The sequence below is a fragment of the Panulirus ornatus genome, chromosome 4 (genome assembly GCF_036320965.1).
Source record: "Panulirus ornatus isolate Po-2019 chromosome 4, ASM3632096v1, whole genome shotgun sequence".
Taxonomy (NCBI): Eukaryota; Metazoa; Arthropoda; class Malacostraca; order Decapoda; family Palinuridae; genus Panulirus; species Panulirus ornatus.
This window is the reverse complement of record NC_092227.1, coordinates 62696007-62711323: the sequence shown is the minus strand read 5'-3', so window position 1 is coordinate 62711323 and position 15317 is coordinate 62696007. Positions and strand designations below refer to the sequence as shown.

The following is a 15317-nucleotide window of genomic DNA, read 5'->3' as shown; positions in this document are numbered from 1 at the left end:
TCACATATGACTGCATCCCTATATTCACTGCACTTTTATCTAAATTTTCAACCATCCTCCTTTTATTCCTCCTCACAATCTTTCTGATTTATGTTCTTGTTTGTCAATACTCTTACCTCTCCATTCTTCCTTAAACCATACCTCCACTTCTATCCGATCCTTCCCCCTAAAGGAATTGGAAAATAGTCAGAATCTACAAAGACTCTCCTCAGAACTCTTGCATCTAGCACAGCCTTTCTCAACCTTTCACCCATTGCCACATAGCCATAATCAAGGAGAGGAAGATACAAATACAATCTAAGCATCTCCTGCAAGTTCTGAATATTCTTCAGAAAATTTCAAAGGGCAGCACAGATGTAATTTATGAAATGAGAAAACAAAGTAAACCATAATTTCTAATCAACAATTTACATTTTATTACATCAACAGTTTGAGATTTGGATTGATCTTGTTTTAGCATCCTATAATGATCACTGTTAGAGCGGAAAAGGCTATGATCAAGGAAAATGTGGATTTATATAATTAAAATTGTCATAAACATTTAAGAAATAGAAAAATTATGACAATTAGGACGATTTATTATTTGCTACGACGAGATTTACATAATTTTAACAGGGCCACGTTTCTAACATCGTGAACAACTGTTTGCTAACCTTTATGTGCCTCTAAACCGTGAAAGTTGATCTACAAGGAATTGAATGCACCACAAACAACATGTTTATCAAATTACATAAAAAATATGGAATGAATGCTAAAACAATTTAATTAATTTCTAATTACATTAAAAATAATAAAATTTATTTTAATTGTATAATATTTTACATAAAAGGCTGATACCTAGGTCGAAGGTACAAGGTCGAAATGGAACTACATAAATGGACTTAATATGTATATACAAGTAGTGTTGCTCGATAGGAGGAAGTATTGCAAGGTGTACAGCAGGAAAGCCAGAGGCCAATCAGGTGTTTGGTCGAGGATAGGCGCCAACATATGCAGGTTAGAAAATTATTTAACAAAACATATAAAACTTATGCAAATAAACGCAAAGCAATCATCTGGAGCTTATTGCATGGATTGCAAACAAGGGGACTGTATAGTTACCTTCTGTAAGTATTTAATGTAGTAGACCATGGAGTACATGAAGAAGAGGCAGAATTGTTCATCCTCGTACAAGGTCATGTGTAAGGACAAAGCAAGTCCTTCAAATACAATAATACTTTTCAGTCCACTAATATCCTAATGGAGGCGATCATTGAAGGTCACATTTCAAGCCATTCAATTCATAGCTAGGGTTCCGAAGTGTTAAGATTTTTCACTGCTTCTTCACTCATTTTGGATGCTTTGATTTCAGAACATGCAATATATCTTTAGCATCTTTATGATCTGAAAGGCATTATAGTCGATAGAGATTTCTGTGAAGTATTAAATATGGTTCGGCACATTTTTTGAATCCAAATTTTTAACTATCATTAGCTTGATTCACACCTACAACAGAATGTTGCTCATCATTATTTAAAGGTTCATGCGCAGGTGTGTATGTCACCATGTGTTGCAATTTGTTTATGGATGGTGTAGCAGTATAACATGTTTGAAAAGCAAGTATTCAAGATACTTTGGACTCAGAGCTTGGTAACATCCCGTAGCTTTGCCTGCTCCACGCCTTGGGATTCATTGGACTCAGAACTGTCGACGCGGTTGTAAGACTTGCAGAAAATTTAAAACACTTCACTTCTCAATATCTCATAGTTACTATCCAGTATTAGTCCAACGTCAATGGAGTGACTTAAGTAAGTGAGTGAGTGTTTTAGATATTACTTACTCAACTGTGAACCTTGGAACACAGTGGATTACATCGGATTGGCAGGTTTGCTACACTGATTGGGAGCCGAAAAATGTATCGAAGCGAGAAACATTTTACTCCGCCAAATATCTTGAACCAACAGAGTTCCAACAATGTTGTATGGTTGCGAGGCGTGGGCTATGGATAGAGTTGTGCGCAGGAGGATGGATGTGCTGGAAATGAGATGTTTGAGGACAATGTGTGGTGTGAGGTGGTTTGATCGAGTAAGCAACGTAAGGGTAAGAGAGATGTGCGGAAATAAAAAGAGCGTGGTTGAGAGAGCAGAAGAGGGTGTTTTGAAATGGTTTGGGCACATGGAGAGAATGAGTGAGGAAAGATTGACCAAGAGGATATATGTGTCGGAGGTGGAGGGAACGAGGAGAAGAGGGAGACCAAATTGGAGGTGGAAAGATGGAGTGAAAAGGATTTTGTGTGATCGGGGCCTGAACATGCAGGAGGGTGAAAGGAGGGCAAGGAATAGAGTGAATTGGAGCGATGTGGTATACAGGGGTTGACGTGCTGTCAGTGGATTGAATCAAGGCATGTGAAGCGTCTGGGGTAAACCATGGAAGGCTGTGTAGGTATGTATATTTGCGTGTGTGGACGTGTGTATGTACATGTGTATGGGGGGGGTTGGGCCATTTCTTTCGTCTGTTTCCTTGCGCTACCTCGCAAACGCGGGAGACAGCGACAAAGTATAAAAAAAAAAAAAAAAAAAAAAAAAAAAAAAAAAAAAAAAATATTCATTATACATAATTATACATAAATTTATATCTTTATTCATTATACATTATTATACATAATCGCTGATTCCTGTGTCAGCAAGGTAGCATTCGAATAATAGCCCACATACATAATTATCATACTTATATATTCTATCATACTTAGCCGCTGTCTCCCGCATTAGCGAGGAAGTGCAAGGAAACAGACAAGGAATGGCCCAACCCACCCACATGCACATGTATACACATAAACGCCCACATATGCACGTATACATACATATACATTTCAACATATACATACACAGACATATACATATATACACACATATACATATCCATACCTGCTGCCTTCATCCATTCCCATTGCCACCCCACCACACACAAAATAGCATCCCCTCCCCCCCTCCAGCAAGGCAGCACCAGGAATACATAAAAAGAGGCCACATTTGTTCACACTCAGTCTCTAGCTGTCATGTGTAATGCACCAAAGCCACAGCTCCCTTTCAACATCCAATCACATTCCCTAGTTCAGTCCACTGACAATACGTCCACCATGGTATACCACATCATTCCAATTCACTCTTCTTTGCAAGCCTTTCACCCTCCTCTATGCTCAGGCCCCGATTGCTTAAAATCTTTTTCACTCCTTCCTTCCACCTCCAATTTGGTCTCCCGCTTCTCCTTGTTTCCTCCACCTCTGACACATATATCCTCTTTAGCAATCTTTCCTCACTCATTCTCTCCATATGTCCAAACCATTTCAATACACCCTCTTCTGCTCTCTCAACCATACACTTTTTATTTCCACACATCTCTCTTAACCTTTCATCACTTACTTGATCAAACCACCTCACACCACATACTGTCCTCAAACATTTCATTTCCAACACATCCATCCTCCTTCACACAACCCTATCTATAGCCCATGCCTCACAACCATATAACATTGTTGGAAAACATACCCATTTTTACTCTCCAAGATAACATTCTCACCTTCCATACATTCTTCAACACTCCCAGAGCCTTTGCCCCCTCCCCCACCCTGTGACTCACTTCCGCTTCCATTGTTCCATCCGCTGCTAAGTCCACTTCCAGATATTTAAAACACTTCACTTCCTCAAATTTTTCTCCATTCAGACTTACATCCCAATTAACTTATCCCTCAACCCTACCAAACCTAATAACCTTGTTCTTATTCACATTTACTCTCAACTTTCTCCTTTCACACACTTTTTCAAACTCAGTCGCCAACTTCTGCAGTTTCTCACACGAATCAGCCACAAGAGTTGTATCATCGGCGAATAACAATAGACTCACTCCCCAGATCCTCTCATCCCCAACAGACTGCATACTCGCCCCTCTCTCCAAAACCCTTGCATTTACCTCCCTAACCACCCCATCCATAAACAAATTAAACCATGGGGACATCACACACCCTTGCTGCAGACCAACATTCAATGGGAACAAATCAGTCTCCTCTCTTTCTACTCATACACATGCCTTACATCCTTGGTAAAAACGTTTCTCTGCTTCTAGCAACTTACCTCCCACACCATACACTCTTAAAACCTTCCACAAAGCAACTATGTCAACCTTATCATATGCTTTCTCCAGATCCATAATTTTTTTTTTTTTTTTTTTTTTTGCTTTGTCGGTCTCCCGCGTTTGCGAGTTAGCGCAAGGAAACAGACGAAAGAAATGGCCCAACCCACCCCCATACACATGTATATACATATGTCCACACATGCAAATATACATACCTACACAGCTTTCCATGGTTTACCCCAGACGCTTCACATGCCCTGATTCAATCCACTGACAGCACGTCAACCCCGGTATACCACATCGATCCAATTCACTCTATTCCTTGCCCTCCTCTCACCCTCCTGCATGTTCAGGCCCCGATCACACAAAATCTTTTTCACTCCATCTTTCCACCTCCAATTTGGTCTCCCACTTCTCCTTGTTCCCTCCACCTCTGACACATATATCCTCTTGGTCAATCTTTCCTCACTCATTCTCTCCATGTGCCCAAACCATTTCAAAACACCCTCTTCTGCTCTCTCAACCACGCTCTTTTTATTTCCACACATCTCTCTTACCCTTACGTTACTTACTCGATCAAACCACCTCACACCACACTTAGTCCTCAAACATCTCATTTCCAGCACATCCATCCTCCTGCGCACAACTCTATCCATAGCCCATGCCTCGCAACCATACAACATTGTTGGAACCACTCTTCCTTCAAACATACCCATTTTGGCTTTCCGAGATAATGTTCTCAACTTCCACACATTCTTCAAGGCTCCCAGGATTTTCGCCCCCTCCCCCACCCTATGATCCACTTCCGCTTCCATGGTTCCATCCGCTGCCAGATCCACTCCCAGATATCTAAAACACTTTACTTCCTCCAGTTTTTCTCCATTCAAACTTACCTCCCAATTGACTTGACCCTCAACCCTACTGTACCTAATTACCTTGCTCTTATTCACATTTACTCTTAACTTTCTTCTTTCACACACTTTACCAAACTCAGTCACCAGCTTCTGCAGTTTCTCACATGAATCAGCCACCAGCGCTGTATCATCAGCGAACAACAACTGACTCACTTCCCAAGCTCTCTCATCCACAACAGACTTCATACTTGCCCCTCTTTCCAAAACTCTTGCATTCACCTCCCTAACAACCCCATCCATAAACAAATTAAACAACCATGGAGACATCACACACCCCTGCCGCAAACCTACATTCACTGAGAACCAATCACTTTCCTCTCTTCCTACACGTACACATGCCTTACATTCTCGATAAAACTTTTCACTGCTTCTAACAACTTGCCTCCCACACCATATATTCTTAATACCTTCCACAGAGCATCTCTATCAACTCTATCATATGCCTTCTCCAGATCCATAAATGCTACATACAAATCCATTTGCTTTTCTAAGTATTTCTCACATACATTCTTCAAAGCAAACACATGATCCACACATCCTCTACCACTTCTGAAACCACACTGCTCTTCCCCAATCTGATGCTCTGTACATGCCTTCACCCTCTCAATCAATACCCTCCCATATAATTTACCAGGAATACTCAACAAACTTATACCTCTGTAATTTGAGCACTCACTCTTATCCCCTTTGCCTTTGTACAATGGCACTATGCACGCATTCCGCCAATCCTCAGGCACCTCACCATGAGTCATACATCCATTAAATAACCTTACCAACCAGTCAATAATACAGTCACCCCCTTTTTTAATAAATTCCACTGCAATACCATCCAAACCTGCTGCCTTGCCGGCTTTCATCTTACGCAAAGCTTTTACTACCTCTTCTCTGTTTACCAAATCATTTTCACTAACCCTCTCACTTTGCACACCACCTCGACCAAAACACCCTATATCTGCCACTCTATCATCAAACACATTCAACAAACCTTCAAAATACTCACTCCATCTCCTTCTCACATCACCACTACTTGTTATCACCTCCCCATTTGTGCCCTTCACTGAAGTTCCCATTTGCTCCCTTGTCTTACGCACTTTATTTACCTCCTTCCAGAACATCTTTTTATTCTCCCTAAAATTTAATGATACTCTCTCACCCCAACTCTCATTTGCCCTCTTTTTCACCTCTTGCACCTTTCTCTTGACCTCCTGTCTCTTTCTTTTATACATCTCCCACTCAATTGCATTTTTTCCCTGCAAAAATCATCCAAATGCCTCTCTCTTCTCTTTCACTAATAATCTTACTTCTTCATCCCACCACTCACTACCCTTTCTAATCAACCCACCTCCCACTCTTCTCATGCCACAAGCATCTTTTGCGCAATCCATCACTGATTCCCTTAATACATCCCATTCCTCCCCCACTCCCCTTACTTCCATTGTTCTCACCTTTTTCCATTCTGTACTCAGTCTCTCCTGGTACTTCCTCACACAAGTCTCCTTCCCAAGCTCACTTACTCTCACCACTCTCTTCACCCCAACATTCACTCTTCTTTTCTGAAAACCCATACAAATCTTCACCTTAGCCTCCACAAGATAATGATCAGACATCCCTCCAGTTGCACCTCTCAGCACATTATCATCCAATCCAAAAGTCTCTCTTTCGCGCGCCTGTCAATTAACACGTAATCCAATAACGCTCTCTGGCCATCTCTCCTATCTTTTTATTCTCCCTAAAATAATGAACATCTCACCCCCTCATCATTATGCCCTCTTTTCACATATTGCAACCTTTCTCACACTGTCTCTTTCTTTTATACCTCCTCCTCATTGCATTTTCCCTGAAAAATCATCCAATCCTCTTCTCTCCTCTTCACTAATAATCTTATTCTTCACCATCTATCACCTCTCATTCAACCCATCCACCTCCCACAAAGATCTTTTCCAATCCATCATTTCCAATCATCCATTTCTCCCCACTCCCCTTACTTCCACTCCGACACTTTTTCTGCATTCTGTACTCATCTCTCCTGTGACATTCTAACAACAATCCCCTTCCAGCTCACTCTCAACACCCTCTTTCACCCACATCCTCTCTTTCTTAAAACCCATACAATCTTCCCTAGCTCCACAAGATAATGATCAGACATCCCTCCATTGACTCTCAACATTAACATCCAAAGTCTCTCTTTCGCGCCTGTCAATAACACGTATCCAATACCTATACTTATGTATATCTCGCTTTTTAAACCAGGTATTCCCAATCACCAGTCCTTTTTCAGCACATAATTCTACAAGCTCTTCACCATTTCCACTTACAACACTGAACATCCCATGTATACCAATTATTCCCTCAACTGCCACGTTACTCACCTTTGCATTCAAATCACCCATCACTATAACCCGGTCTCATGCATCAAAACCACTAAATGCTACATATAAATCCATTTGCTTTTCTAAGTATTTCTCACATACATTCTTCAAAGCAAACACATGATCCACACATCCCCTACCACTTCTAAAACCACACTGCTCTTCCCCAATCTGATGCCCTGTACATGACTTCACCCTCTCAATCCATACCCTCCCATGTAATTTCCCAGGAATACTCAACAAACCTATGCCTCTGTAGCTTGAACATTTACCTTTATCCCCATTGCCTTTGTACAATGGCACTATGCATACATTCCGCCAATCCTCACACACTTCACAATGAACCATACATACAATTAATATCCTTGCCAACCAATGAACAACACAGTCACCCCCTTTTTTAATAAATTCCACTGCAACACCATCCAAACATACTGCCTTGCTGGATTTCAGCTTCCACATATCTTTCGCTACCTCTTCTCTCTTCGCCAAATCATTCTCCCCGACTCCCTTACTTCGTACACCATCCTGACCAAAACACCTTATATCTGCCACTCTATCATCAAACACATTCAACAAACCTTCAAAATACTCACTCCATCACTATCTGTTATCACTTCCCCACTTGCTCCCTTCACTGATGTTCCCATTTGTTCTCTTGTCTCATGCTAGTTATTTTCCTCCTTCTAAAACATCTTTTTATTCTCCCTAAAATTTAATGATACTCTCTCACCCCAATTCTAATTTGTCCTCTTTTTCAGCTCTTGCATCTTTCTCTTGACCTCTTGCTGCTTTCTTTTATATATCTCCCAGCTTTCTTTTATACATCTCCCAGGCATTTGAACTACTTCCATGCAAATATCGTCTCTACGCCTCTCTTTTTTCTTTCACTAATAATCTTACTTCATCCCACCATTCACTACCCTTTCTAGTCTGCCCACCTCCTACCTTTCTCATACTACATGCTTCTTTTGCACAAGCCATCACTGCTTCCCTAAATACATCCCATTCCTCACCCACGCCCCTCACATTATTTGCTCTCACCTTTTGCCATTCTACACTCAATCTCTCCTAATACTTCCTCATACAGGTCTTTCTAAGCTCACTTACTCTCGCCACTCTCTTCTCTCCAACTGCCCCTCTTAGCAAATTAACATCCAAAAGTCTCTCTTTTACATGCCTATCAATTGATATGTAGTCCAATAATGCCGTTTGACCATCTCTCCTACTCACATACACATACTTATGTATATATCTCTTCTTAAACCAGGTATTCCTAATCACCAGTCTTTTTTCAGCACACAAATCCACAAGCTTTCCACTATTTCCATTTACAACACTGAACACCCCATGTACACAAATTATACCCTCAACTGCCACATTACTCACCTTTGCATTTAAATCACCCATCGATATAACCCAGTCTCGTGCATTAAAGCTGCTAATACACTTCCTCAGCTACTCCCAAAACACCCTGCCTCTCATGACCTTTCTTTTCATGACCAGGTGCATAGGCACCAATAATCACCCATCTCTCTCCATCCACTTTCAGTTTTACCCACAACAATCTAGAATTTACTTTCTTACACTCTATCACCTACTCCCACAACTCCTGCTTCAGGAGTATTGCTACTCCTTCCCTTACTCTTGTACTGTCACCAAGACTTTCCCAAACCACTCTCCCCCTTTAGCTTTGAGCCTCACTTCACTCAGAGCCAGAACATCCAGGTTTCTTTCCTCAAACATGCTACTTGTCTCTCCTTTCTTCTCATCTTGGTCACATCCACACAAATTCAGACTCCCCAATCTGAGTCTTGGAGGAGGATGAGCACTACCAACTTGACTCGTTCTTCTTTTTCCCTTTTTAGAAACTTAAATACAAGGAGGGGGTGTTTCCAGCCCCAGCTCCTGCCCCCTTGAGTCGCCTTCTATGACACGAGGGGAATACATGGGAGGTATTCTTTCTCCCCTATATATGCAAGTGTTTTACACACTTTTACCACACATTTCTTTGATAGTCATAGCCTTCACCACTATCTATTTATTCATATTTCTGACACTTGTTCCATTTGAGAACTACCTCAAAGGGATGGCCACAGCAAAAGTGTCTGTTTAACTAGTAAACTCCAGTGCCACTTCTTAGCCTTTATTGCCTCACTTAACAATGCACTGATAAAGAGCAACTCAAGCAAAGAGTTTTAATAGGCTCTTTCCTAATGTTCCTATGACTAATCATATCTAGTGTTCTTGCCTATGTTCAAACTTTCTACTTCTACCAAATGTTCCAACCTAATATTCCAACCTCCTACTTCTACTTAATGCTTCTATCTAATGTTCCTACCTACTACTTTTATCTACTGCTCCTATCATGTTGCTAAAAGGCAGGGATGGTGCACAGTGCTTACCACAGGAAAATCTAGAGTCCTGAAGAATGAGCTGTGACAGTATTATCAAGCATTATGTGTGACCAGGAGAGATTGTATGTTTGAGGACAGAATGCCAGTAGTCCCATTGTGGGTGAGGCAGAAAGTAAAGAGAGCTACCTGGGTCAGAGGAATACAGTTTGACAATCAATGATGTGCTGGTTCACTTCACTACACAGCCATCAATAACCCTCTTGATACCCAGGTGGGTAGTACCAGTAATATATCTCTCTGATCAGTGGCTGTCTACCATGTACCACCTACCACTACCCTCACCACAATTACTTATCAATCATTAAAGAATTACATAATACTATTAGTTCTCATCAATGCCTTTCCAAATCACTTCTACTCAGATCAATGCCTTTTTTTCCACTTTCAGTAGTTAATCCTGTGGTTCCCTTAAACTACATATTTATCAACCTTTCCTTTAAAGAGTAGTCAACTGTTCCTGATGTTGCCTCTCTAAAGCAGGAAGAAGTAAGCAGTTTAGAAAAAGTATGTAATTTCTATCTTTGAATACCCTATTCTGTTTAACTAACAGTATTACTCAGTCCTGGTTTACTGTTATGTGATACAAGATTAAGTTGTACATTAAGGATTAGTACTATGTGATCATTATATAAACCCTTTGTTTATGAATAACTGTTAGCAGACAAGTGTAGGTTATAATGTGCACTCTTCTGATAATTGGTCCTAAGGAACAATGCAAATAAAACTGCAATTTGGGAAAGATCCTCCTTACCTCCTTCAAAAAATTTGAATGTGGAAATGTTGGAGACTGGAGAGATATGTCTAAAGACTGTGCAATTTCTCTATCTCTTAAAATTTGCTCCTCCAACAGGCGCTTTTCTTCCTTTAGCTTCCACTGAGTTCCCTCCAGCTCACATACTAAATTCTGTTTCTTCAGCTACAAAAATAGAAAGGAAAAAATTTAAGGTCTTATCACATACAAAATGAGAAGATTTGGTAAATTCATGAAAGTAACCAATCTATAATGATTTTGGAAAAAAAAAGTTCTCAGCTAAAATCAAAAGTAGGGGCAATTACCAACAGGAAACAGTGATCAAGTATAAGTATTATGGATCATGGTGAAGTGCCTGAGGATTGGCGGAATGCATGCATAGTGTGATTGTACAAAAGATAGGGAATAAAGGTGAGTGTTCAAACTGCAAAGCCATAAGCTTGTTGAGTATTCTTGGGAAATTATATGCGACGGTATTGATTGAGAGGGTGAAAGCATGTACAGAGCATCAGACTGGGAAAGAGAAGTGTAGTTTCAGAAGTGGTAGAGGATATGTGGATCACGTGTTTGCTTTAAAGAATGTGTGAGAAATACTTAGAAAAATATACGTAGCATTTATAGATCTGGAGAAGGCATATGATAGGGTTGATTAAAATGCTTTGTGGAAGGTCTTAAGAGTATATGGTGTGGGAGGTAAGCTGCTAGAAGCAGTGAAAAGTTTTTAACAAGGATGTAAGGCATGTGTACAAGGAGGTAGAGAGGAATGATTGGTTCCTACTGAAGGTCAGTGTTAAGCAGGGGTGTGTGATGCCCCCCATGGTTGTTCAGTTTGTTTATGGATGGGGTAGTTAGGGAGGTAAATGCAAGAGTTTTGGATAGAGGGGTGAGTATGCATTATGTTGGGAATGAGAGGGCCAGGGAAGTGAGTCAGTTGTTGTTCAATGAAGATACAACACTGGTGGTGAGTCATGAGAGAAACTGTAGAGGTTGGTGACTGAGTTTGGAAAAGTGTGAAGGAAAAAGTATGAGTAAATATGAATAAGAGCAAGTTCATTTAGTTTAATAGGGTTGAGGGACAAGTTAATTGGGATGTAAATTTGAATGGAGAAAAATTGGAGGAAGTAAACGTTTTAGATATCTGGGAGTGGACTTCGCGATGAATGGAACCACAGAAGTGGAAGTGAGCCACATGGTGGGGGAGGAGGTCAAGGTTCTTGGAGTGATGATGATGTGTGGAAGGAGAGAACGTTATCTCGGAGAGCAAAAACGGGTATGTTTGAAGGAATAGTAGTTCCAACAATATTATATACTTATGAGGCATGGGCTATGGAGAGGTTTGTACAAAGGAGGGTAGAAGTGTTGAAAATGAAATGTTTGAGGACAGTATGTGGTGTGAGATGGTTTGATCGAGTAAATAATGAAAGGGTAAGAGAGATGTGTGGAAATAGAAAGAGTGTGGTTGAGAGAGCTGAAGAGGGTGAGTTGAAATGGTTTGTACAAATGGAGAGAATGAGTAAGGAATGCTTGAGATATATGTGTCAGTGGTGGAGGGAACAAGGAGAGTAGGAGAGCAAATTGGAGGTGGATGGATGGAGTGAAAAAGATTTTGACCATTTGGGGCCTGAACATACTGGAAGGTGAGAGGCATCCAAAGAATAGAGTGAATTGGAATGATGTGGTATACCAGGGTTGATGTGCTGTCGACGGACTGAACCAGGGGATGTGAAATGTCTGGGGTAAATCATAGAAAGTCTGTGGGGCCTGGATGTGGAAAGGGAGCTGTGGTTTTGGTGCATTACACATGACAGCTAGATATGATCAACAAATCATCCAGTTTCTACATACATGGAAATATTCATGTATCATTCCCTCTCCTCCTAGTGTGCTCATGTTGTCATGAGAAACTTTTCTGTATACAGTCTACAAACATATCTTTATCACTCAATACTACCATGAGACTCCAAAATCACCCTGTCTATCTCTTTATAATAAAATTCATTGTACTTTACCATCTCTGAGAAGTCAGTGATTTAAAGCTTCAAGCAGATACTACATGTGTGTATGGGATCACTAGAAGGAATGAGGAAGAGACTGATCAACTGCAAGACTGTTAAAGATGTACCATTTTGAGGAGAATAAGGGTTTAACACCAGAAGGAATTCTGGGAAGAAATTACAATGGTACATGCAGGAAGATTCTTGAAAAGATGCACCTAAGTGATATGGTTACCAGACATGAAGATGTAATAGAAAATTCATGTAAACAGCTCTAGGACATGGATGGACAGAGAATCCATTTAACTGAAAATCATCAAGGCAACTATGGTATGTATTTGTTATCAATGTAAGACAGATTCAGCTTCTAATGAACTATCATACAACTTGAAAACTTACAGGATGATAGAGATTATGAGCAAGAAAAATTGAGCATGGGTGGGGAGAAAACAGAAAAACTTGGGTTGTGTTTGGAAGGCAGTTTTGCGAATAATCCAGATTATAGATTGGCTGAATAACAAATATAAAAGCATTTGAGTGCAGGGAATCTTATCAAGATTAATGTCATTACCAGCTGACTCCTAGCTTCTTCTACATCATGTAGCAGCTTATTTCTCTGATGGAACATCTCTTGCTCCATTTCTGCCTTGCTGGCAGCAACAGCAACTTCTGCTTCTTTCTGTAACCTGCAATTGTTTTAAAATCCTAGATGATATTTTCAAACATCTTTTCAAAAACATTAGTTGTCAGTAGATCTGCACGAGATACAGAGAATTAAAAGATCTAAATAGTAAGGTCACCTGAACTAATAAAGTCTATGTGTAGCACACAACAAACAAGTAATCAAAATAATGATTACTGAGATGAAACATGGACTTTCATGCTAAAATATGCTCTCCACACACTTTCATACAGAACACCTCTATACACAAAATTCTTCCACTGTTCTGATCCTAATTTCTCTGGCATCCAATCAACTCACTCATAGCACCTAATCATTTCTTCTGCTGTCTAATTATTCTCTTTGTACCTTTATCTTCGACCAGGGAATGTTAAGCGTTTGGGGTAAACCATGGAAAGTTTTGTGGGACCTAGATGTGGAAAGGGAGCTATGGTTTCAGTGCATTACACATTACAGCTAGAGACTGAGTATGAACGAATGGGGCCTTTGTTGTCTTTTCCTAGCGCTACCTCGCATGCACACAGGGGGAGGGGGGTGCCATTTCATGTGTGGCGATGTGAATGGATGAAGGCAGCAAGTATGAATATTTACATTTGTATATATGTATATGTCTGTGCATGTATGTATGTATATGTTGTAATGTATAGGTATGTATATGTGCGTGTGTGGGCGTGTATGAATATACATGTGTATGTGGTTGGATTGGGCCATTCTTTCATCTGTTTCCTGGTGCTACCTCGCTAACGTGGGAGACAGCGACAAAGTATAATAAATAAATAACCTTTATCTTCATGACTGACCTATCATCTATCATATGTACTATCTTTATATGAAATATCTCTAACCCTAAACATTACCATCACAGCACTTTATCATGTCTATTATCCACAGCTCTTTACCATCCCTCATGTCATCTATCTCTTATTATTGTGTTCACAACCAGACAACTACATATCTTCTGGCCTCTTACAATCTGTCATACTTTCTACCGCACACTACACTAATCCCATATTAAACGACCCTTAATATAAAGTACACAAAAAAAATGAAAGAGGCAGTATCATTTGTAAAAATAATCACTATTCACATTAAAAAGCATGAAAGATAACCCGCATTTGCATTCACTATGTGCATGCAGTAAATCAGTACAGATACCTTAACCAATCGGCATGCATAGTGGGTGGCAGAACACATTAAGGCTTTGTTGCCTTCACCTGCAACCTAACTTTCCACATTAGCCTTTATGGATGGCTATACTATGCTTTATATTTTAGTGATTCTTATGCTTCCAATGATTTTGGGTCACAATCAGATTACTGATGGTGATTGTTTCTAAGAGTACATTATGCATGCCAACTAAAGAATGGATGTGGCCTTTCTTTCTTTGTAAGTTCTTGGTGCTACCTCATAAACGAAAAAAAAAAGTTTGTTGCCAACAACAAAAAAGTTTATATGATACAGAAGCCTGAGGGCAGTAAAAGTGCAACGTGCATATCAGTCTTACAACATTCATTTACAGAAAAGCTTGATCTATGGGATGTAAGACAGGCAGCTCAAAAGTTATTTTATTTTTTTTTTTATATACTTTGTCGCTGTCTCCCACATTTGCGAGGTAGCGCAAGGAAACAGACGAAAGAAATGGCCCAACCCCCCCCCCCATACACATGTATATACATACGTCCACACACGCAAATATACATACCTACACAGCTTTCCATGGTTTACCCCAGACGCTTCACATGCCTTGATTCAATCCACTGACAGCACATCACCCCCGGTATACCACATCGCTCCAATTCACTCTATTCCTTGCCCTCCTTTCACCCTCCTGCATGTTCAGGCCCCGATCACACAAAATCTTTTTCACTCCATCTTTCCACCTCCAATTTGGTCTCCCTCTTCTCCTCGTTCCCTCCACCTCCGACACATATATCCTCTTGGTCAATCTCAAAAGTTATATATTAAGTTTTTTGTTAACTTCTTTTCACATTATAATACTCTTTAATTACATGAACCAAAGGTACAATAAGGTCTTACACATATTGTTATATCATTATATAACTCTTTAGCTTCTCAAATCCAC

General features: G+C 40.2%; 1 protein-coding gene across 1 annotated transcript in view; it reads right to left on the bottom strand.

The window, feature by feature from the left end:
• Positions 1–15317, bottom strand: part of LOC139766666 (kinesin-like protein KIF14) — a 282193-nt gene that overhangs the window by 102607 nt on the left and 164269 nt on the right. Inside the window, exon 19 of the mRNA XM_071695567.1 lies at positions 10559–10723. Within this exon, the coding sequence (XP_071551668.1) occupies positions 10559–10723 (165 nt within the window). The remainder of the gene's footprint in view (positions 1–10558; positions 10724–15317) is intronic.